The 19841-nt window shown below is 37.6% G+C and overlaps 1 protein-coding gene across 2 annotated transcripts in view; it reads left to right on the forward strand.

The window, feature by feature from the left end:
* Positions 1-19841, forward strand: part of cpne4b (copine IVb) — a 30572-nt gene that overhangs the window by 1960 nt on the left and 8771 nt on the right. The window contains exons 2-13 of one of the 2 annotated variants that reach the window (XM_077507920.1): positions 981-1042; positions 2986-3176; positions 4722-4901; positions 9105-9176; positions 9367-9441; positions 9794-9877; positions 9968-10057; positions 13539-13637; positions 16660-16740; positions 16965-17024; positions 19511-19644; positions 19767-19821. In XM_077507920.1, the coding sequence (XP_077364046.1) occupies positions 3006-3176; positions 4722-4901; positions 9105-9176; positions 9367-9441; positions 9794-9877; positions 9968-10057; positions 13539-13637; positions 16660-16740; positions 16965-17024; positions 19511-19644; positions 19767-19821 (1101 nt within the window). In that variant the 5' untranslated portion in view covers positions 981-1042; positions 2986-3005. The remainder of the gene's footprint in view (positions 1-980; positions 1043-2985; positions 3177-4721; positions 4902-9104; positions 9177-9366; positions 9442-9793; positions 9878-9967; positions 10058-13538; positions 13638-16659; positions 16741-16964; positions 17025-19510; positions 19645-19766; positions 19822-19841) is intronic. The other variant, XM_077507921.1, reaches the window with a different exon arrangement.

Genomic DNA, 19841 nt, shown 5'->3' on the forward strand with positions numbered 1-19841 from the left:
AGGGTGTGCCCCGCCTACTGCCCAGCCGAGATAGGCTCCAGCACCCCCCACGACCCCTGTGAGGAATACATTTCCCAGAGGGAGCCATCCCAAAGGGATCAATAAAGTCAAGTCTAAGTCTAAGAAAATGGATGGATCGATCTTTTTTTTTTCTTTTTTTTTTTCTAATATTGGTCTGAAAAAATGGTATTAAAAATCCTTACAGTTTAAAAATAATAAATTTAACAAAATGTTTGTATTCTGCCGTACAATTATAAGTTAACCACTAGAAATTAAATACAATACAACTAAAATAGAGTAAAACTGGATGCACTTGACGATGTCTGCCAGATGCTAATTAATAGGAATGACAAGAATACTGCCACCTAGTGGAATTTAAATTTATAACGTGGCTGTCAGCAGGTAGCATAAGAACATATAATTGTGATTGTTTTGTCATTACACATTGTTTGGTAGAGCCGATTGATTATTAATCGTCCCACATTCCAAAAACACGCTCGTTAGGTTCATTGAAAACTCTAAATTGTCCACAGGTGTAAATGTAAAAGTGAATGTTTGTCCTGCGATTGATTGTCAACTAGTTCAGGTTGAACAGACAAGTGGTTCCACTACCTTTGGGACTTTTTCCTAAATATTTTGACAATCCCTGTTTACGTCCTACACTATCGTTTAACCGACAGCGACTGACAGAAACAAACGCTTTCAATGTAGCACCATTCAAAATGCACAAATAAAAACAGAACACAGCACATGTCAGTTCTATGTCGCGCATCTGTCCGTGACAACACAGCCCGTTCAGCCCCATTCGGCTCCACTTCGCTAAAAATAATCAGCACCAACCAACACACAAGAAACATGAATTATGGAGGACGGTGGGGGGAGCGAGATCCAGGTCAGAGTCAGACCCAGTTCCAGGAGCTTAAATCCCTAAGGAGGATACTACCAGACCACTGCATTAATATTCACTTTGTACCATCTAGCACATCTGCAGACCTGTGGTTATCCTGAGGGGGTGAGACTAACTGGCTGGAGGCGAGCAGAGGTTTGTATAATACGGACCCACAGAAATGATCCGTGCGTTTTGATATCTTTTATACATGCGATTCAGTGTCTTCAGTCGCAATAAATTCATTATTGATCTGGCATGGTAAATGGTAGCACATGAACATTTATTAGAGTAATTAAAAGATGTTTATTATTGATACTGCAATGCCTGTTTAAAAGGGATTTTCATATTTAGATGGTTGGATGGAGACAATTAAACATAAACAGTCCCACAGAGGTTGTCAAACTTTTCCATCCATCCATCCATCCATCCATCCATCCATCCATCCATCCATCCATCCATCCATCCATCCATCTTCTTAATCACTTATTTTACGCTAAAGTAAAAAAAATAAAAATGTTACTGTAAAACACTATGCACCATTTTAATGTTATCACTGTGCTTAAATATAGGTAAATGAAAAAAATATATAGTTGCATAATGATTCCAAAATGTGTTGCACATAAAAGTTAAATAAAAAAAAAAACATAAATAAATGTTTTACAAACCACAATTCTTAAAGATTAAAAGCAAATGTGCTAAAAAGGGTAATGCACCGCACTATGAGAAGCATCGCAGTACCAGAATAGAATGACAGAAAAGTGGTTCATCTGACAGATAAAATGTAAGTGAGTGAACAATCTGTTCTTGTTGAAAGCCGCTTCAATTATCCATCCATTACCATCTCTAATTAACACGTTGTCATTTCAACACTTTAGCGCACAGCTTCACATCATTGTATTTAAGCACTGTATTTATTACAGGGGTGCTTCTCAAACTTTTTACACCAAGTACCACTACAAAAAAAGATGAAAGCATGGGTTAACTTTTATTCATAAAAAAAGTATATTTCTAAGTGACATTATGCACAGTGTGAACATTAACACTGAAGGAAAATACAGTTAAGAATTGTACTTAAATAATGATTGAATTGCAATATGTTGCACATCAGTTAAATACAAATGTTTGAAAACAAACTGCTCTAAAAATGTAATGCGTTAACGAGTGTATTTGATTAAAAAAAAATGTTTAGGCCAATGTACAGAAGTAACATTATGCGCAGTTTGAACATCTAATTCAGTGATTCTTTCACATAGGGATCACATGTGCTACTAGTGGTCCGTGTACGACATGTCAAAAACCACTGATGTATATTATTTCACTAAAGTCAGTAAAACACAAACATTTTTTTTGTAAAGATTTTGTGTATATTTTAATGGGTCTACACAGAATACTTTATTTATGTATCTACATTATTTAATATTTACATGTTTAAAAAAAATACACAGCCATTAATGTCTAAACTGCTGGCAACAAAAATGAGTGCACCCCAACGTGAAAATGTCCCCTCCCCGGCGCCATGTGATATCTATCTATCTATCTATCTATCTATCTATCTATCTATCTATCTATCTATCTATCTATCTATCTATCTATCTATCTATCTATCTATCTATCTATCTATCTATCTATCTATCTATCTATCTATCTATCTATCTATCTATCTATCTATCTATCTATCTATCTCGCTAGCCACTGTAGCTAGCTACTGTAGCTAGCAAGCTAAATATCTATCTATATAGCTACCTACCTAGCCTGCTACTCTATCTATCTATCTATCTATCTATCTATCTATCTATCTATCTATCTATCTATCTATCTATCTATCTATCTATCTATCTATCTATCTATCTATCTATCTATCTATCTATCTATCTATCTATCTATCTATCTATCTCGCTAGCCACTGTAGCTAGCTACTGTAGCTAGCAAGCTAAATATCTATCTATATAGCTACCAACCTAGCCTGCTACTCTATCTATCTATATATCTATCTATCTATCTATCTATCTATCTATCTATCTATCTATCTATCTATCTATCTATCTATCTATCTAGAATTTCACTGACACATCTGTTCTCTCTCTTTCTCCTTTTAGCGCGTGATTGTGCATTCGCGATGAGCAATATCTACGAGTCTGCAGAGGCCACGCTGGGCTTCATCAGCTCTCCGTGCCTAACCAAAGTGGAGCTGAGAGTGGCCTGTCGGGGAATCTCAGACCGAGACGCCCTCTCCAAACCCGACCCTTGCGTGGTTCTGAAGATGCAGTCTCATGGCCAGTGGTTTGAGGTAGAGTATTTAATGGATCTTCGTGGAAAGGCATGCTCAGCTCATCCTTCTCGTTAAATATGTTCACTCTGCACCGGCCCTTTACATTTGAAATTTGTAGCAGTCAAGGACGGATGTACACATAGTGAGGCACGCTTATACTCATGCATAAAGCCTTGCTTGGATGACCTTCACTTGGTGCCAATGTGTGTGTGTGTGTGTGTGTGTGTGTGTGTGTGTGTGTGTGTGTGTGTGTGTGTGTGTGTGTGTGTGTGGGTGTGTGTGTGTGTGTGTGTGTGTGTGTGTGTGTGTGTGTAAGACAGAGCATACACAAGAGTTAACAAAAGCCCACCAGCCTCACCAGACTGATTTATGTTTCTGCCCCTTTCTTCCTTAGGGAGAGGAGAACGTAAGAACAATTATATTCTCTGTGTAGTCAAACTGCTAGTTGATAAGTTGGCACAATGTAGTGCTATCTAATTGTATTTGGAACGGCTTCGGTGCTGAGAAGTCGGCGGATTCACAATCAATGCACGCCAGCAGTGTGCTGGATATTTAATGACATCCTGTCTTTTGTGCAGTTCTGAGGACCACACACAAAAAAAACACATTAAAAGTGCACCACAATAAAAATGGAACAGTTGCAATCTCGGAATTGTACCTTATTGCACCTTTAGGGGTGCAATGGATTGTTGTGCACTGTTAAAGTCCAATTATGGGTTACGTTCATTCCGGGTCAGAAATAGAATTTAGATTTGTAGTACTTTTTTTATTTTCTTATCTGCACAGCATCAAAAAGCTTGAATCTAAAAGAGGCAGTAAAGGAAAATGAGTTATGGTCTTACCCTCATCAACTTTCAAAGCGACGCGACGGAAAATGAAAGACAACATTGCTGTGAATCAAAACAGGCTTCATTTAGCTGTTTATCATGTCAGCCAGTATTGTGTTTGCTGCCTCCAAGTGGCCAAATATCAGCTGATATATGGATGCATGTGGAATGACGTTGAATGATATGGAATTAAATGATACGGAAAGATATTGAACGATAAAGAAATTACCGGTAATGAGGATTTTTTTTAGTGGGAGGTGTACATTTTTGGCATGTTGAAAATCATTACAAAGGTGAATTAAGTGGGCTGAATTTTTTGAATTTCAAATGGAAATGATGTGAATCTGTTGAATGCGTTAATGGACTTTTTTGGTGGGAATCTTAATGGTGAAAATAATGATTTTTTTTTTGGGGGTCAATGGGAATTATTGACAAGTATTGAATGAGCACTTCGCTGACTTGATTTCTTTTTATTTTAAATACGAATGTTATGTTGAACCTCTCATTGTGAATGAATGGTGAATTGTTGGCAGAAAATATTGAATGTAGGCAAAACTGTTAATTTTTGGAATAAGAAAAATAATAGCCTGCAAGTTGTGAATGTCTGGAATATATTTATATTCGAATGATGTAAATCAGATGAATTGTGTGGAAGTAGATGCATGTCGAAAAAATAACCATTCATTAATCAATAATTCTAAAACTGACAACTGTGTTTATGTTTGTGTGTTGGAAGGTGGACCGGACGGAGGTGATCCGGAGTAGTAGCAGCCCAGTCTTCTCCAAGATCTTTCTGGTGGATTACTACTTTGAAGAGGTCCAAAGGCTGCGTTTTGAACTTCACGACATCAGCTCGGGCAACAATGGCCTCCGTGATGCTGACTTCCTCGGGGCCATGGAGTGCACCTTGGGACAGGTCGGTGTCACAATTATGTAAATGTGTATCATTTGAGCATGTTACGTGTATACAATAAGAGGGATTAGGTTTGTGTCTGTCCTCAGTGCATGTGCTAGGGAGTGTGTGTAGATGAAAAGCATATTTAAAAAAAATAAATGTGCGTAGCTATTCAGTCGACTCTTTTCTTCAGGCAAAATGGCTCCAAAAAGAGTTGACTGACCCTAAAGTCTTTCACAGAGATGTGGAACGCATGAAATTGTGAAGATAATGGGTTGTGATCAGAGAACTATCAAACAGTTTGTTACAATAGGTCAGGGTTGAAAGAAAGTACAAGATGTTTAATGCTTAGGGACAGTTTAAGAAAGACTGAATCCAATCACCATTGAACAATACTCATTATAAAACATCAAGACTGGGCCTAAAAGCACCTTTAAAATGATTTTTCTCATGTTTTATGGAGTGATGAAATGGATTACGCAGACTCTGACAGATTCAACATTGGGCACAAAGCTCAACTTTAATTCAGATGCCAGCAAATTGGAGGTGGGACTAGTTGGACCTTGTCAGGTTGATGGAGGAATTAAAATAAACTCTGAGAACTACTGGCAGTCTTTAGAGGACAATTTCTTCAAACAGTGGTCCAGAACAAATGACTGCTGTCATGATTAGGGTCATGCAAGGGTTATGTTTGGGTCATGACCGTGTGGTCAAGTGTCTGTTTTGAACTGAGGTCAAGTGTCTGTTTGGAACTGATGTAACCAGCATCTAGTATAAACTGATAAGACGCTATGTGATGTCAGAAGCTATGTGATGTCAGGAATCTTGAATCTCTTTATCTAGTCAACAGCCAATCGGATAATTCCATGTCAGTCCTGTTCCAGTCCCACGTCTAGCCACAACCAATCAGATCGATTCGCGGTCTATAGAAGCCTGTCTGGGAAATGTGTGTTTTTGTCGGATTATTACCTCTGTTCCTCTGTGCATCTTCACAGCCCAAGTTAGCGTAGCGTCTCGCGATTCTCGTTGTTTCTCGTTTAGTCAAGTTGTGTGAACAAAGAGTTAAAGTTTTATTTGCGTCTGCGTTTTTGGGATCCAACTTCAGAACATAACAGACGGCGTCTTAAAAATGAAAGCTTGATCACTGCGATTGGTTGGCAACCAGTTCAGGGTGTACCCGCCTACTGCCCATAGCTGGCTGAGATAGGCTCCAGCAACCCCCAGCGACCCTTGTGAGGAGCAAGCGGTTCAGAAAATGGATGGATGGATAAGCTTGATCAGCATTGTATTACGTAAGTTCCCGCTACAATGCAGAATGCACTACTAGAACGAGGGACCGGATTTGGAATTCAGTCCGTTGAGCTTTTAAGCGTGTATCACACAATTGTGTCCTATTATTGCGGCGATAGAGCTGCAGTGCATGGAATCCCAATGGGATGTTTTTTCGCCTGAAGTCAGCTACTGTCACTAACATTATGGGATAAATGTCCTTGAGCTCTGACTTGCGGCACTTGGGCTGTTTAAAACTAATTTCGTTCAGGAACGTGCACTTTAATACAGTATGTGGATGTGCTAACTTACTTCCTTTATCATATTCAATGGGGTAATAAGAGTGAATATACTGTAACAGTGCTCAAGGACACATTAGTTGGGAAGTAAACTGGCACCTTACCAGTTACTATGCAGTCTTTTTTTCAATTTATAGTGTAGTGTTCCCTTTCTTTATGATAGTGCAATCAATATTTAAATATATGCTTTATTGAGGAGTTTCCCTCATTAAACAAGGCCAATTAGAGGGAAAATAGGCACCGCGCTCATTAAAAAGACCGATGACCTACGCTGATCCGCCGGAAATGCCAGCTAAGCAGCTTAAATTCCGTTTTTGCCGCAAGCAAAGAGATGAAAACTATAAAACGGGTGTTTGCAGATGACCTGGCCAGCACTAAGCTGGGAGATTTACAACAGCGAACAGGGACTTGGATTACAAACACATGAGAAAAGGATTTTTTTATTTTTTATTTTAAGTGTTAGCCAGAGGTTTACTGAAATTGGATAACATAAAGCCAACAGCATTTTTCAATACAAGTCTTATAAAGGGCTTTGTTTCATTAGAGTCACATACTGGCTTTATGTTGCTGCAGCGTAAAAACACCAGAGGCACTGATCTGCTTGGAAAAGTTCTGAGAACATTGTGTCACAACATAGTTACGTTATTTTGCAGTACTTTTCAATGCGTTGTTGGAAATTGTCATAGGAAAAATGCTGATTCACTTAACCTTAAAGTTTGCATTTTAAATCTGGGCTGAAATTTACGTAAATTAACTCATTCACTCCCAGCCATTTTCACAGAAGCAATCCCGTTCGCTCCCGGCTGTTTTACTGGATTTTGACTGATTTTGCAAGGCCCACAGAATATTGTGTTCTATTGCTATAAAAGCATGGAACCTTTCAAAAGAAAGATTCAAGTCTCTTCTTTCATCAGGAAAAAGTGTTTCTATCTGTTTCCGTTTTGCAGCAATTAGCATTAGAAGAGAGCTGTTTCATCAGTTTTCACAAATCTATTTAAAATTGTAAGTAATTGAGCTTGTTTTCTAGATGGCCCTGGTTGATCGCCTTTGCTTTGCTGCCACTTGCTGGCCGTTTGTGTAATAACTAAAATTTCTGCAACCGTTCTTTGCAGTTGAGAGGCTGCATCAAAGCCTTATGTATGCTCTAGCATAAAACACAAAACAAAACAAAAAAAACGTATAAATACGTCTTTGTGACACTTAACATTAAAAAAACAAAAACAAAACGTATTTACACATTTTTGGGAGCAAATGAGTTAAGCTAACCTAATGTGTTTGTTTTAAGCCTTTTCCCAAGTACTACGAGAAGAACTACACTAGAAAGTAACGGTCAACTTTCCCCCCCCTTGTTGTGCGTAGAAAAGTTTTATTCAAGGATTTATTATTGTCCTTGCCAGTGTATGCCTTTGGCCTCCACCAAATCACCTCAGTTGATTTGTAACCACTGAAGTGGAACGAGATGCTGGCGTCGACTGAATTGTTAAATACAAACGTGCTCCGTGGATGTACAGTGCTTTGACATTTGAGTGGAATTGTGTTTAACGGCCACACCTGTAACTCAAATGACTCATATGTTAAAGAGGAAGTCAACCTAAAACATTTCTTGACAATAATATGTGACCTCGCTAGTCTAAACATGACATCCTGATTAGTGGAATACGAGTTAAGCAGAAAACTGGAGGAATTTTTTTTTTTTTTTTTTTTTTTTTTTTTTTTTTTTTTTTTTATCAGAAGGCGGCCATTTTTCCTCTTGCTGTCGAGTGAAAATGACATCACAGTTACTCAGATAACCAATCACACCTCAACTTCAGAAAACAGGTGAGCTGTGATTGGTCATTGCCTGAGCCCTGACCAACTGTGATGTCATCTTCAGTCCACAGCTGAGATGGATCCGTACATAACTCATATTTCACTAATACAATATTAACCAGAATACTGCAATTAGACTAGTGGGACGGCATAGAATACATTATTGTCAAGATTTTTTATTTATTTTTTTTTTTTATGGGGGTAACTTCCCCTTTAAACATCAATCCATTTTACAAAACTCTTATTCCTTTCAAGGCTCCCCAGTAAGATAAATGAAATTGGAATTAACTTATTCCAGCCACCCAAAAAAAAAACAAAAAAAAATTGAAATGTTCTTTTTAATAGAGAATTCCACTTACTCCAACCTGACTTTTTTCTCTTTTTTTTTTTAACAGTTTTGCTGCTTTTAATATCATGACATGCCGATGACGATATATTGTGGGAGATTTAATATCGCGATATCACGATATTGCCAGCACCGTTACATCCTTATTACTGACTCGAAAAAGGACATGATTTTTTTTTTGTCATATATGTTAAAACTGCCCGTACGACTTGATTGTAGAATGTTGTTAAAATCTTTGTTAGGGAAAATGATTCCTCTCTGGCCCCATCTTAGGCCTTTTATTTACTTTTTAATGAGTATTTCTTATCTAACACGGCGTGAACAAAACTAGCCAATCAAAGACGGTAGAGACAGAAGGCGTTGACCATCAACACAGAGGCTCTCGGAGACTATTATAGTGTCGTCGCTGGTTATTTAACTCCGGTTAGCAACAAAAGTTAAAAAGAAGGAATTGAAAAGCTCTGTGATATTTTGTCTTCTCTTTCCATGTGTCGGTTTCAGATCGTCTCACAAAGGAAGCTCACCAAAGCGCTCCTCAAACAGGGAAATACTGCTGGAAAGTCTTCCATAATGGTACGGCACGGTTTCAAATCCACAAAACGCGCTTTGCTCACAGCACATCTTGCATTCAGGAAACTGGATGACAATTAATGTGTTAATGTTGCACGTTCGCTGCGATCCGTGGCTCGTTTGCATCTCATTTTCTCTCATCTCCTCTTTCTTCCTCTGCCACCGCTTCTCGCTCTCACACTTGACTCGAAAGGTGACGGCGGAGGAGCTGTCTGGTAACGACGACTACGTTGAACTCTCCTTCAGTGCTCGTAAGCTGGACGACAAGGTTTGTTATAGGGAGATGTTTTTGTGCGCTGAGAGTCCGGGGCGTGTCATCTTGCAATACATGGGAAGTCAATGTGGAATGAAAGGAGGCCCCGCTGAGATATTCGGGCCCCCGAAATAACCCCTACTATCTCCGGCACAAAGATAACTATATTAATTTTCAGGCTTCCCGTGCATGCACACAAGGCACAGTCATGAATGACTAATCCAAACAGGTTGTGCCTTAGGGGGACTGTGGAAGGAACCAAGGGAGAGGTGGACAATTTAGAGTGAGACACTGGGAAGAAATAATGATTCTTTTTGGAGTGTGAATGATTTATGGCGATGCCTTATAGATTTATTTCCCTCTGAAGGACTTCTTCAGCAAGTCGGATCCATTCCTGGAGATTTTTAGAATAAACGATGATGGCAGTGAGTCTCTTGTACACCGGACAGAGGTAATTACATGCTCACTAATGGAGTTAATGACGTCATCCCTTGTGGACATTAAGAGACTTTTTTTGTGTGATTTTTTTGGATTCATTCAGACGGTTATGAACAACTTGAGCCCCGTTTGGAAATCCTTCAAAGTTTCCTTGAACACACTCTGCAGCGGAGACCAGGAAAGGGAGCTCAAGGTGAGTCCGCAATCATTGTTATTTATAGCGGGTCTTTAAAATTACCAACATCATTTTATTTATAAAGGTTTTGCACATAATAAAGCATTTTAATTAGTATCACCATTTGTGTCACAGTGGAACCATTTCCTTCTGGGCACAAAATGCAAATGTGCTTACGAAATCATAAAATAGCCTGCTAACTTGGAAATGGATGGACAAATACGGCACTCCACTTTTTTTATAACTTGAATTTGATTGCTTACTGTTTGGATGTATGTGAGAGTTGTTGAGAAATCTTTATTTGTGATGGCACCAAAGCAGAAGTGGCCGAAGAAGCCCTTAATTCTATTCAAAATAAGAATTTATTACTTTCAGCCCTTTTCACACTGCACTTAGCAGGGCTCAGCTGTTGCTGTCCAAACCCATTCATTGTGTATGTGGCAAGGGGCGAGGACCACGGAATGGAGCGCTGCTAGGCAGTGAGCCGGAAAACGGAAAATCGGAAATTGGAAAATGTTTTTTTGGCGGACGTATATAAAAGTAACGGCATGATTATTCTATCCAAGTTCCCACCATTAGTCAACACTTCCAAATATGGGGATGCTAGAAACCAGTGATTTCGTGACTCCTTCATGCAACAGCGAGTGCAGTGTGAAAAGGGCTTGAGCGGAATATGATTTATGAAGAAGTATAATGTAATCCTGCAAATATTTGTATTATTTAATATCATTTTTACTCAAGTTATTTTGAGTAAAAAGTGGGGATGTAACGATATCCAAACGTCACGATACGACATGGCGATATTTAAAAAATTGGGTCATACTAAAAAAAAACAAAAAAAACAAAAACAAAAACACAATATTGTGCTTTTGTATATAACAGCAATGTTACGTTATTATTATGTTTTATTATTATTATGTTATGTTAATACACGCACACGAGTTTCTCCACATATGGACTTTCTTCACACTTCACAGGCATATTACGTTCCCCTTCATCTGACAATGAGTGTAGATTTTAAACATAGAAGGGCCAAAACATGCCTAATGAAAATTTAATTGCACTAAAAAAAATAGCCACCAGAGGGTGCTAGAACTGCACAAATGCAAATCAACCTGACTTTTTTTTTTTAACAGGTGTTGCATTTTAATATTGTGAACGTGACGACGGCGATATATTCCAATTTTAATAATATCATGATATCACGATATTGCGCTTAATCATCTCTAGTAAAAAAGTGAAAAAATGGACACATAGACAAAAATATAAAATACAAATATGCACATTCAAATATCGCACAATATAACCTTAAATAACATAACATAAACTACCACAATAAATGGTTTTCAATGAACTATACAAATGGTTTAATTATGTTGTGTATATATATATATATATATATATATATATATATATATATATATATATATATATATATATGTATATATATATATATATTATGCAAGCCATGGGTTGACTTCAGGTCATGTTCACAATTTCATAGCGTAATCGTGTTATTTAAAGAACAGCGGAGGTGTGAGGGAGCTCAAATCACTAAACTTTCACCTTTGCTTGCCAGGATAGATTTGTGTAAATGAGTGTGAGAGCGGAGCCCCGCGCATCGACTTTCGAACGGTATCCTTTTCATGAATAAACATGAGCTTGATCATTAAATATTCAGAGGCGTCTTAACTCTGCATGGATCCTGACAGCAGGAGGAAAGGGCTAACGCACGCACATACACGCCATCGGCGACGGTTTCCCGGGCTACCTGTTTGAAGCGTCAACGGTGAGGAACGGCAGGGTGCAGATTTCGACCTCGCGGGGCTCTTAACTGGCCAATGCGTAAATTCAGCACCCCTATTTTGGTGCATGTGTTTCTACATAACTACATAAGTGAATGAAACAAGGCTTTTTTTTTCTTTTTCTTTTTTCTTTTTTATTTTCTTCCAAACCCTCTTATGTGACTGAAGTGGAAATGAGGCAAACGCACTTAGGGCTTGGCCACTTTCCAGTTCAAGTGGGAGATGGGGAAATAAGAGGATTACCAGTGGTTGATGTTTCCAATCAGGCTTTGTTGAATTGGTTGTGATTAGTTGTTAGGGTAACCTCATCCTGAAAAGGTCGCGCCGTTCTTCAACTCAACGACAATCCAAAGCATCTCCGTCACCAACCGACTACATTCTATTGATTTTTCAATAATGCTGTCAAAGTTAACGCGTTAACTAATTAATTAATCACAAAAAAATTATCGCATTAACGCAGATTAATCACACTATATTTTTTTTATATAGATATATTTTTATATTATTTAATTTTTATTTTTATTTTTATTAATTTTTGTTTTATTTTTTTAAACAATCAAAATAATAATTAAAAAAAAACATTCTATTAATTTGGAGCGCAGATGATCCTTTAGATTGACAGTGGATGGTTAGCTTGTGTTTGAGCAATAAACATAACTACATAAAGCATTTAATAAATATTTGTGCATGACATTCAGAATATTTGTTCATTTTAAACTATTGTGGTAATTTTTTTCCCCCAATTTTAAATTATGCAAGTAATTAACTGATTAGAAAAAGAGGAGGATGAGCGTGTGCAGTGGATAAAGATTTTTGAAGATGTCCTCATAACATTAAATTAACACATAAGTGCTCTTTTTTTTGGCGGGCAAAAAATATTGATAAAAAAAAAAAAGCCTTTTTAATTAAGCGATTAATCGTGATTAATCAAAATTTTAAGATGTGATTAATCCAGTGCTTCTCAATTATTTTCTGTCATGGCCCCCCAAGTCAGAAGAACCCCCCCCCCCCCCCCCCCCACACACACACACACACACACACGCGACTATAAATAGTATCATTTGTCTATAAAATTATTATATATTATTATTATTATTAATATTATTATAAGAACACCTGTGCTTAACAAGAAATACGGACCAAATTACAACAAAGAATAGCTTTATTAACTGTAACAAAAAAGATTTAAAGTGCATCTGAAATTAAAAAATTTTTTTTAATCCTTAATTAAACTATAAACATTTTTTTGAGAAGCACTGGATTAATCTGATTAAAAAATGTTAAATCGTTTGACAACTCTATTTTTCAACCAACCCCCGACAGCCTCACAATCGTTGCCTTTCGTCGCTTTAAAATTAAAGAACGGCGCATTTTTTTTGTTCCGCGTGCTGTTGCCTGCTGACTCGCATTTTTCTCGCGGATTGCAGCCATTTATCTTGTTCAGCGGCTCCTTTGAGAGCTCACATAAGACGCACACAAACATGCCATTCCACACCAAAAAAAAAAAAAAAAACACGGCGTCTCTTAGGCCACATCCTTTCTCAGCATCCTCAGATTAATATTTCACCGCTCCACTGCCCCCCCACCAGCACCTCGTTATCAATCATTCAGCATGGCATTTCCCGTGCGCGTTTGTTCAGGTGATGCCGCAGCTGGCGCTCGCTCTAACCGAGGGCTCTGTGTCTCTTTTTCAGTGCACCGTTTGGGACTGGGACTCGAACGGAAAGCATGATTTCATTGGGGAGTTTCAGACCACGTTTAAGGAGATGAGGGCGGAGCAGGAGGGCAAGCAGGTGAGGAAATAAACACGCGCGCTTACAAGCCGGTGCGGAGATGAAAACATTTGCAGTTTGAACCCACCAGGAGAACGACGCGTGCAATCACCACGCTGCAATTTTCGATCAAATCATGCTGATTGTTCAAAAAGTTGTGAGGTGAGATGTAATCAATGCCAGGAGGGCAGGAGGTGTTTGGTTGGTGCTGGATTTCACTTGATGGATTGGATGTCTGTGGATCTCACTCTGCTTCATCTATCCTTCCCTCCTTCCTCTTTAGTTTTTCCTCTGGTCTCTTGAGATCTCCTTAATTTGTTGGAATTTTAGAGGTTTTTGGGGTTGGCGTAAGACTCTGGTTTTGTCACCATGTGGATGGCAGGAGGTGTTTAGTTGGTGCTGGATTTGACTTTGATTTATCTTTCTTTTCTTTGACCTTTACTCTGGTCTCCTGACCTTCTGAACTTCACGACTCTGGCGAGACTCTGAGAAGTATCCGGTTAAGGTGAAGGGTAATGGGATTTTTATTAGGTTTTAGGTGAATTAATGAGTACAAATTTACATATTCACGCGCACGCACGCACATACGTGCACACACACGCACACATGCGCACAAAATAAAAAATAAAATAAATAAATAAATAGAAAAAAGAGACAGAGCAATGATGATAAGATGTTAAATCGGTAAGACTGCCGAATGAACAATTCTGAGCTCACTCTTAACTCATTTTGCTCCCAATAACGTGTCAATACGTTTTTGTAATGTTTTAAGTGTCCCAAAGACGTATTTATACGTTTTTTTGTTTTTGTTTATGCTAGAGCATACAGAAGGCTTTGATGCAGCCTCTCAACTGCAAAGAACGGTTGAATAAATGGTAGTTATTACACAAACGGCCAGCAGGTGGCAGCAGATCAAAGGAGATCAACCAGGGCCATGTATAAAAAAAGCTAAATTACTTACAATTTTAAAAAGATTTGAAACTGATGAAACTTAACTCTCTTCTAATGCTAATTGCTGCAAAACGGAAACATATAGAAACTTTTTTCTTTTTTTTCCTGATGAAAGAAGAGACTTTATCTTTCTTTTGATAGGTTCCATGCTTTTATAGCAATAGAACACAATATTCTGTGGGCCTTGCAAAATCAGTTAAAATCCAGTAAAACAGCCGGGAGCGAACGGGATCGTTTCTGTGAAAATGGCTGGGAGTGAATGAGTTTTAAAAAAAAGAAAAGAAAAAAAGATGTCATCAAAGCAGGTAGAAACGTGAATCGTGCTCACCAAATACAATATGAGTTTGAGGAAAAACTTTTTGACACACAAATGAGTCAATATTTGTACTTTATATTTTTATGCAGCACGCTGCTGTTTGTCCTCTCCGGCATGCAGGGTGTCTTCACAGATGTGCAAGTTACTCATAATGCCACGGGACACTGACACAATCACATATCTTCCCCAATCCAGGCTGATGAACTTTGCTCTGACGGCAATCTGTGCGCGACTTGTTCCTTCACGGTGTGAAGGACGCCGTGTGCACGAGTTAATAAATTATAAATAAAACGTTTTTCAGACCGTCGCAGATCACTTCAGGGACATAGAAGTTGCTCAAGGATTTTTCTGATTAGTATTTATTTGTGTAGAAATCAAGTGTGTTGACTGATGTTTTTTTTTTTCTAAAATGTTCCACTTTACAAAATGTTTTCAATTAATTGACATAATGAGTAAACATTTTTGCCTTTTTGATTTCTGAGTGGCTGCTGTGGTTCGAAACATTATGAAACTTTATTGAGTATTCATCGTCAAATTCCCCAACATTTTCGAGGAGGTTTCAAGTAGAGCCCCACCCCAAGAAAAGCTCATATATTTAATAAGAAAATTGATATATACAGTACTGTACTGTACGGTTTTTCATCAGTGCTGCAAATACGTGAATATGTGCAAAAAAAAAACAAAAAAAACTTGTAATATATTTTATTTTTGATGATGCATTTTTTTAATGCATAATATACAAGATTCACTATCATCACCCAAGGGAAAAACAAACTAAACTGCATTTTGCTCTTGCTGAATAATTACCATTGAAGGGCTGAACAAGAAATTAACACAAGTGCAAGAAATAATTTTGTACATTTTTCCAACAAAAGTCAACTCAAACAAAATTTTAATACTGTTTGTCTTGCATATCATTCCAAATCCACACATACAAAAAAAAAAAATATTATGCTTAGTCCCGTTGTAGTATAGGACAGTATCCGACTCGTCATTTAATTTAATTTAATTAATTTATTTATTTTTTATTTTATTTTATTTTATTGAGAGAGCTCGAGCTCAGAATTCTTCATTCGGCAGTCTTACCGGGGTTCAACATCTTATCATCATTGCTCTCGCTCTCTTTTTTTCGTGCGTATGTGCGTATTTGTGTGCGTGTGCGTGTATTGTATATGCGCGTGCTTGCGTGCGTGTGAATTCACGTAAAAACTCGTCATTTTAAGCGCAAGTAAGAAATATCTGCCATCTAGTGGTGCTGGTGATATTCCAAACAAATTTGTTTTTAATTTTTCGGGATGAAGCCATGGCTTAAAACTTAAAACTCGACTCGGATTTGCATATGTTACAGATATGTTCCAGTATTTTTTTTAGAATTTGGATTTTTTCTCGAGGTTTTTCCAGGATTTTTTTCCAGTTTCCCCCCATTATTTGTGAGAACCGTAAATTGAATATTTATTCGCGATTTTTTTTTTAAGAATATATATATATATATATATTTTTTAATACAAATAATTTTTTTGAGAATTAATCAAGGGCCCACTGAGAGATTGGTCAGCTGTAGATGAACATACATTAATAGAAAGCCCAAAATAAAATGGCCTGCTGATTTATTGGCTGGGCTGCAATTGCAAGTATCAATATCAATAATATGGCTTTTATGACTTTGAATATTCTTATCTCTATTGACTTCATACTGCTATGTACTGTATTTGACACTTTTAAGCCTTTTCTGTTGTATAATTTGAACGTTTATTGATCTCATTTGGCCCGATTCAGTGGGAATGCATCAATCCGAAATATCAGATGAAAAAGAAGAATTACAGAAACTCTGGGGTTGTCTTTCTCAACCACTGTAAGGTAAAGTATAAGCCCCTGTGCCTTATATTAACATACTATTAGAATAAAACTTCATTAGGGAATTTATGACATTGTTAATGTTACTTAAAGGCTAGAATACTTTTAGTTCTGCTCTATCCAACAAATGCATGAGTTCTGCTTGGTGACATCGTTCCTCTGCTTTCAACTTCCTCCATAATAACCAATTTTTTTTTTCACACCCTAAAACATATTACCCATGACAGATCATCAAAATGTATTCGTTCCTGGATTATATCATGGGAGGCTGTCAAATCCAGTTCACAGTGAGTTCCGTCAAGTCTAATCTGCATGCTTGTGGGAGCGCTTTTATTATCCAGCTAGCCATTTTGGTGCCCTAAGCATAAATGTTTTGTGGTGCCCACCCCCCCAACACTCCGTCCCCACACCCCATCACCCCTCCCCTGGTAGAAATGAACAATATCTGAGTATTTGTCAGTTTTGCTTTATTAAACAAAATAACTTGTAAGTAGGGCTGGGTTTGAAATATCGATATATCGCTATCATATCGATACACCTTTTCATATCCCAATATCGATACATAAAACCATGTATCAATATATCGACCCCCCCATTTTTGTCAATTTATTTACACAGCCTGTGCTGTGGTTGTAATTTATTTAAATTATTATTTATTGTTTTTATCAGGCCATGTTAAATGAAACAGATTAATGTAACTGCAATGGATTCAATTACTAATGTAAATATTCCTATTCTTACTAATGCATTAAATTAGAGCAAGAAGTTTCTCCTCTTTGCAGCAATGGTACTTTTGACTGTCTAAAATATGTGCTGCATGAATTCCTCAACTGAATCGAAAATCGTTGTGAATCATGAATTGAATCGGGCCCTTGTGAATCGAATTAAATCAATTCTGGAAATCTGAATCGATACCGAGCCCTACTTCTAAGTGTCAATATTGAAGTTTTAAAAATGTTCACAAAAATAAGTGATAAATAATAAGTCTTTATATAACTAACAATGACACCAAATACTCAAATAAATAAAGCTAAATGAATTAAAATAAAAAATAAAACTAAACGCCACTACTATTAACAAATAAACATCTGGAAATAAACAAAGTGCAAGCAAGTTAGTAGAGGCCCTACAGAGGCACATGTCTACATTTCTGGGCTGCAAAATCGGCTATCAGGTCATCATATGACAGCTTTTGTGCAATTTCTGCATTTATGTTAGGGTATGAAATGCTCCTTGAACATATTGAAGCATTGATCCTCTATTCAGAAATACAAGACAATATTCAGGGATTCTACAATGAAATATGGTTTTGAACCAACTATGGTACAAACATTTTCTAAATTGATTAGGATTATGGTATTGTGCAGGCCTATATTTAAAACACAGGTACATGAAAATTTTAATAATCTACCTTTTTAGAGAAGGACTGATAGGGCACTATGTAAAAATTCTGGACATAATGTTAAAACTATGAATATGAAATGAGGAAATCTACTTAGCCTTAAGATGATTATTATTATTATTATTTTCAAATTACACTTTCACCAGTACATGCCGCTCTTGGCCGTTCCATATGAAACAATTGTTATTGTCTCGTCACATTCCATTTAACATACCGTATAATGAACGTGCTGGTCACAACCATTCCACTGCGGCGGTTTGGAGTGTTTGTGTTTTGTTTTTGTTTTTTTGCTAACTATGGTCATGTAAACGTAGCTGCTACAAAATAAACAAATTGTCATTGTCATACCTGCAAGTGACGCGCGAGCATCATCTCATTGTTTTTTCTTTTCCTCTTTTCCGCCCCCAATTCTTGATGCCTTTTTGATGACATGTCCAGATATCCAAGAATAAACTTCTGCCAAATTTGCGATTGAAGCACAAAGTGCAACCCCGCCCCCCTCCCCCTTTCCCAAGTAGTTTGCTCCGTTGGAGCAAAAGTGCACCCCGCCCCCCTCCCCCCTTCCCTAAAACTACTAGGGGAGGGGGGGCACCAACGTAGACCAGCGTCGCTCGTCGAGTAAATAATGCAACGTTATTTTTTGTATTTATTAACATGCTTCACAAACTTTTATTTTAAATATTAGACACTGATGTTATAATTACTAATATGATTATTTTTACGCTTCTTGATTTGTTTTTTGGTGCCCCCTTAGGCAGTTGGTGCCCTACGCGCAGTGCGTGATAAGCGTATGCGGAGCGCCGTGTCTGCGCGTGTGCATGTGTGTTCGGGATGTAACGATATCCAAACATCACGATACGATATTATCACGATATGAAGGTCACGATACGATAATTAGCACGATATTGTGGGGGCGTTGGCGATATTTAAAAAAGGTCAATATTGTAAAAAAAAAAAAAAAAAAGAAGAGCTCATACTAAAAAAAAGCACAATATTGTGCTTTTGTACATAACAGCAATGCATAAAAACCACCTACCATCTCTAATAACAATATTGAGGCACTTACTTGGTAATGCAAGCACATATTGATCGCTTCACAAGCAAATTAGGTTCCCCTTCATCTGATAATTAGCATAAATTTTAAACATAGAAGGCCAAAACATCCCTAATGAAAATTCAATTTCACTAATAAACTAGCCACTAGAGGGTGCTAGAACTGCACAAATGGAAATCAACCTGACTTTTTTTTTAACAGATGTGTTCCTTTTAAATATTGTGAACATGACCACAACGATATTGTGGCAGTTTTAATATCGCAATATCACGATATTGTCCTTATCGTGACATCCCTAATGTGTGTGCGTGTCCCAGGTGGCAATCGACTTCACGGCATCCAATGGGGATCCTCGAAACAGCTGCTCCCTCCATTACATCCACCCCTACCAACCCAATGAGTATCTCAAAGCTTTAGTGGCCGTGGGGGAGATCTGCCAAGACTATGACAGGTAGAGCGAGCGCTCCAAAACGTCACCATTCACTTCATTTGCTGCACACGCACACACAAAATCATTCATTCTTACTCCTTTCATCTTATTTTCTCTTTCTTGTCTCGTCAATGAATCACCAGCGATAAAATGTTCCCAGCTTTTGGTTTTGGAGCTTTAATACCGCCTGACTTCAAGGTAGGTGTCCCAGATGAAAG

This window comes from Festucalex cinctus, chromosome 19 (assembly GCF_051991245.1).
Source record: "Festucalex cinctus isolate MCC-2025b chromosome 19, RoL_Fcin_1.0, whole genome shotgun sequence".
In the NCBI taxonomy this organism is placed as follows: domain Eukaryota; kingdom Metazoa; phylum Chordata; class Actinopteri; order Syngnathiformes; family Syngnathidae; genus Festucalex; species Festucalex cinctus.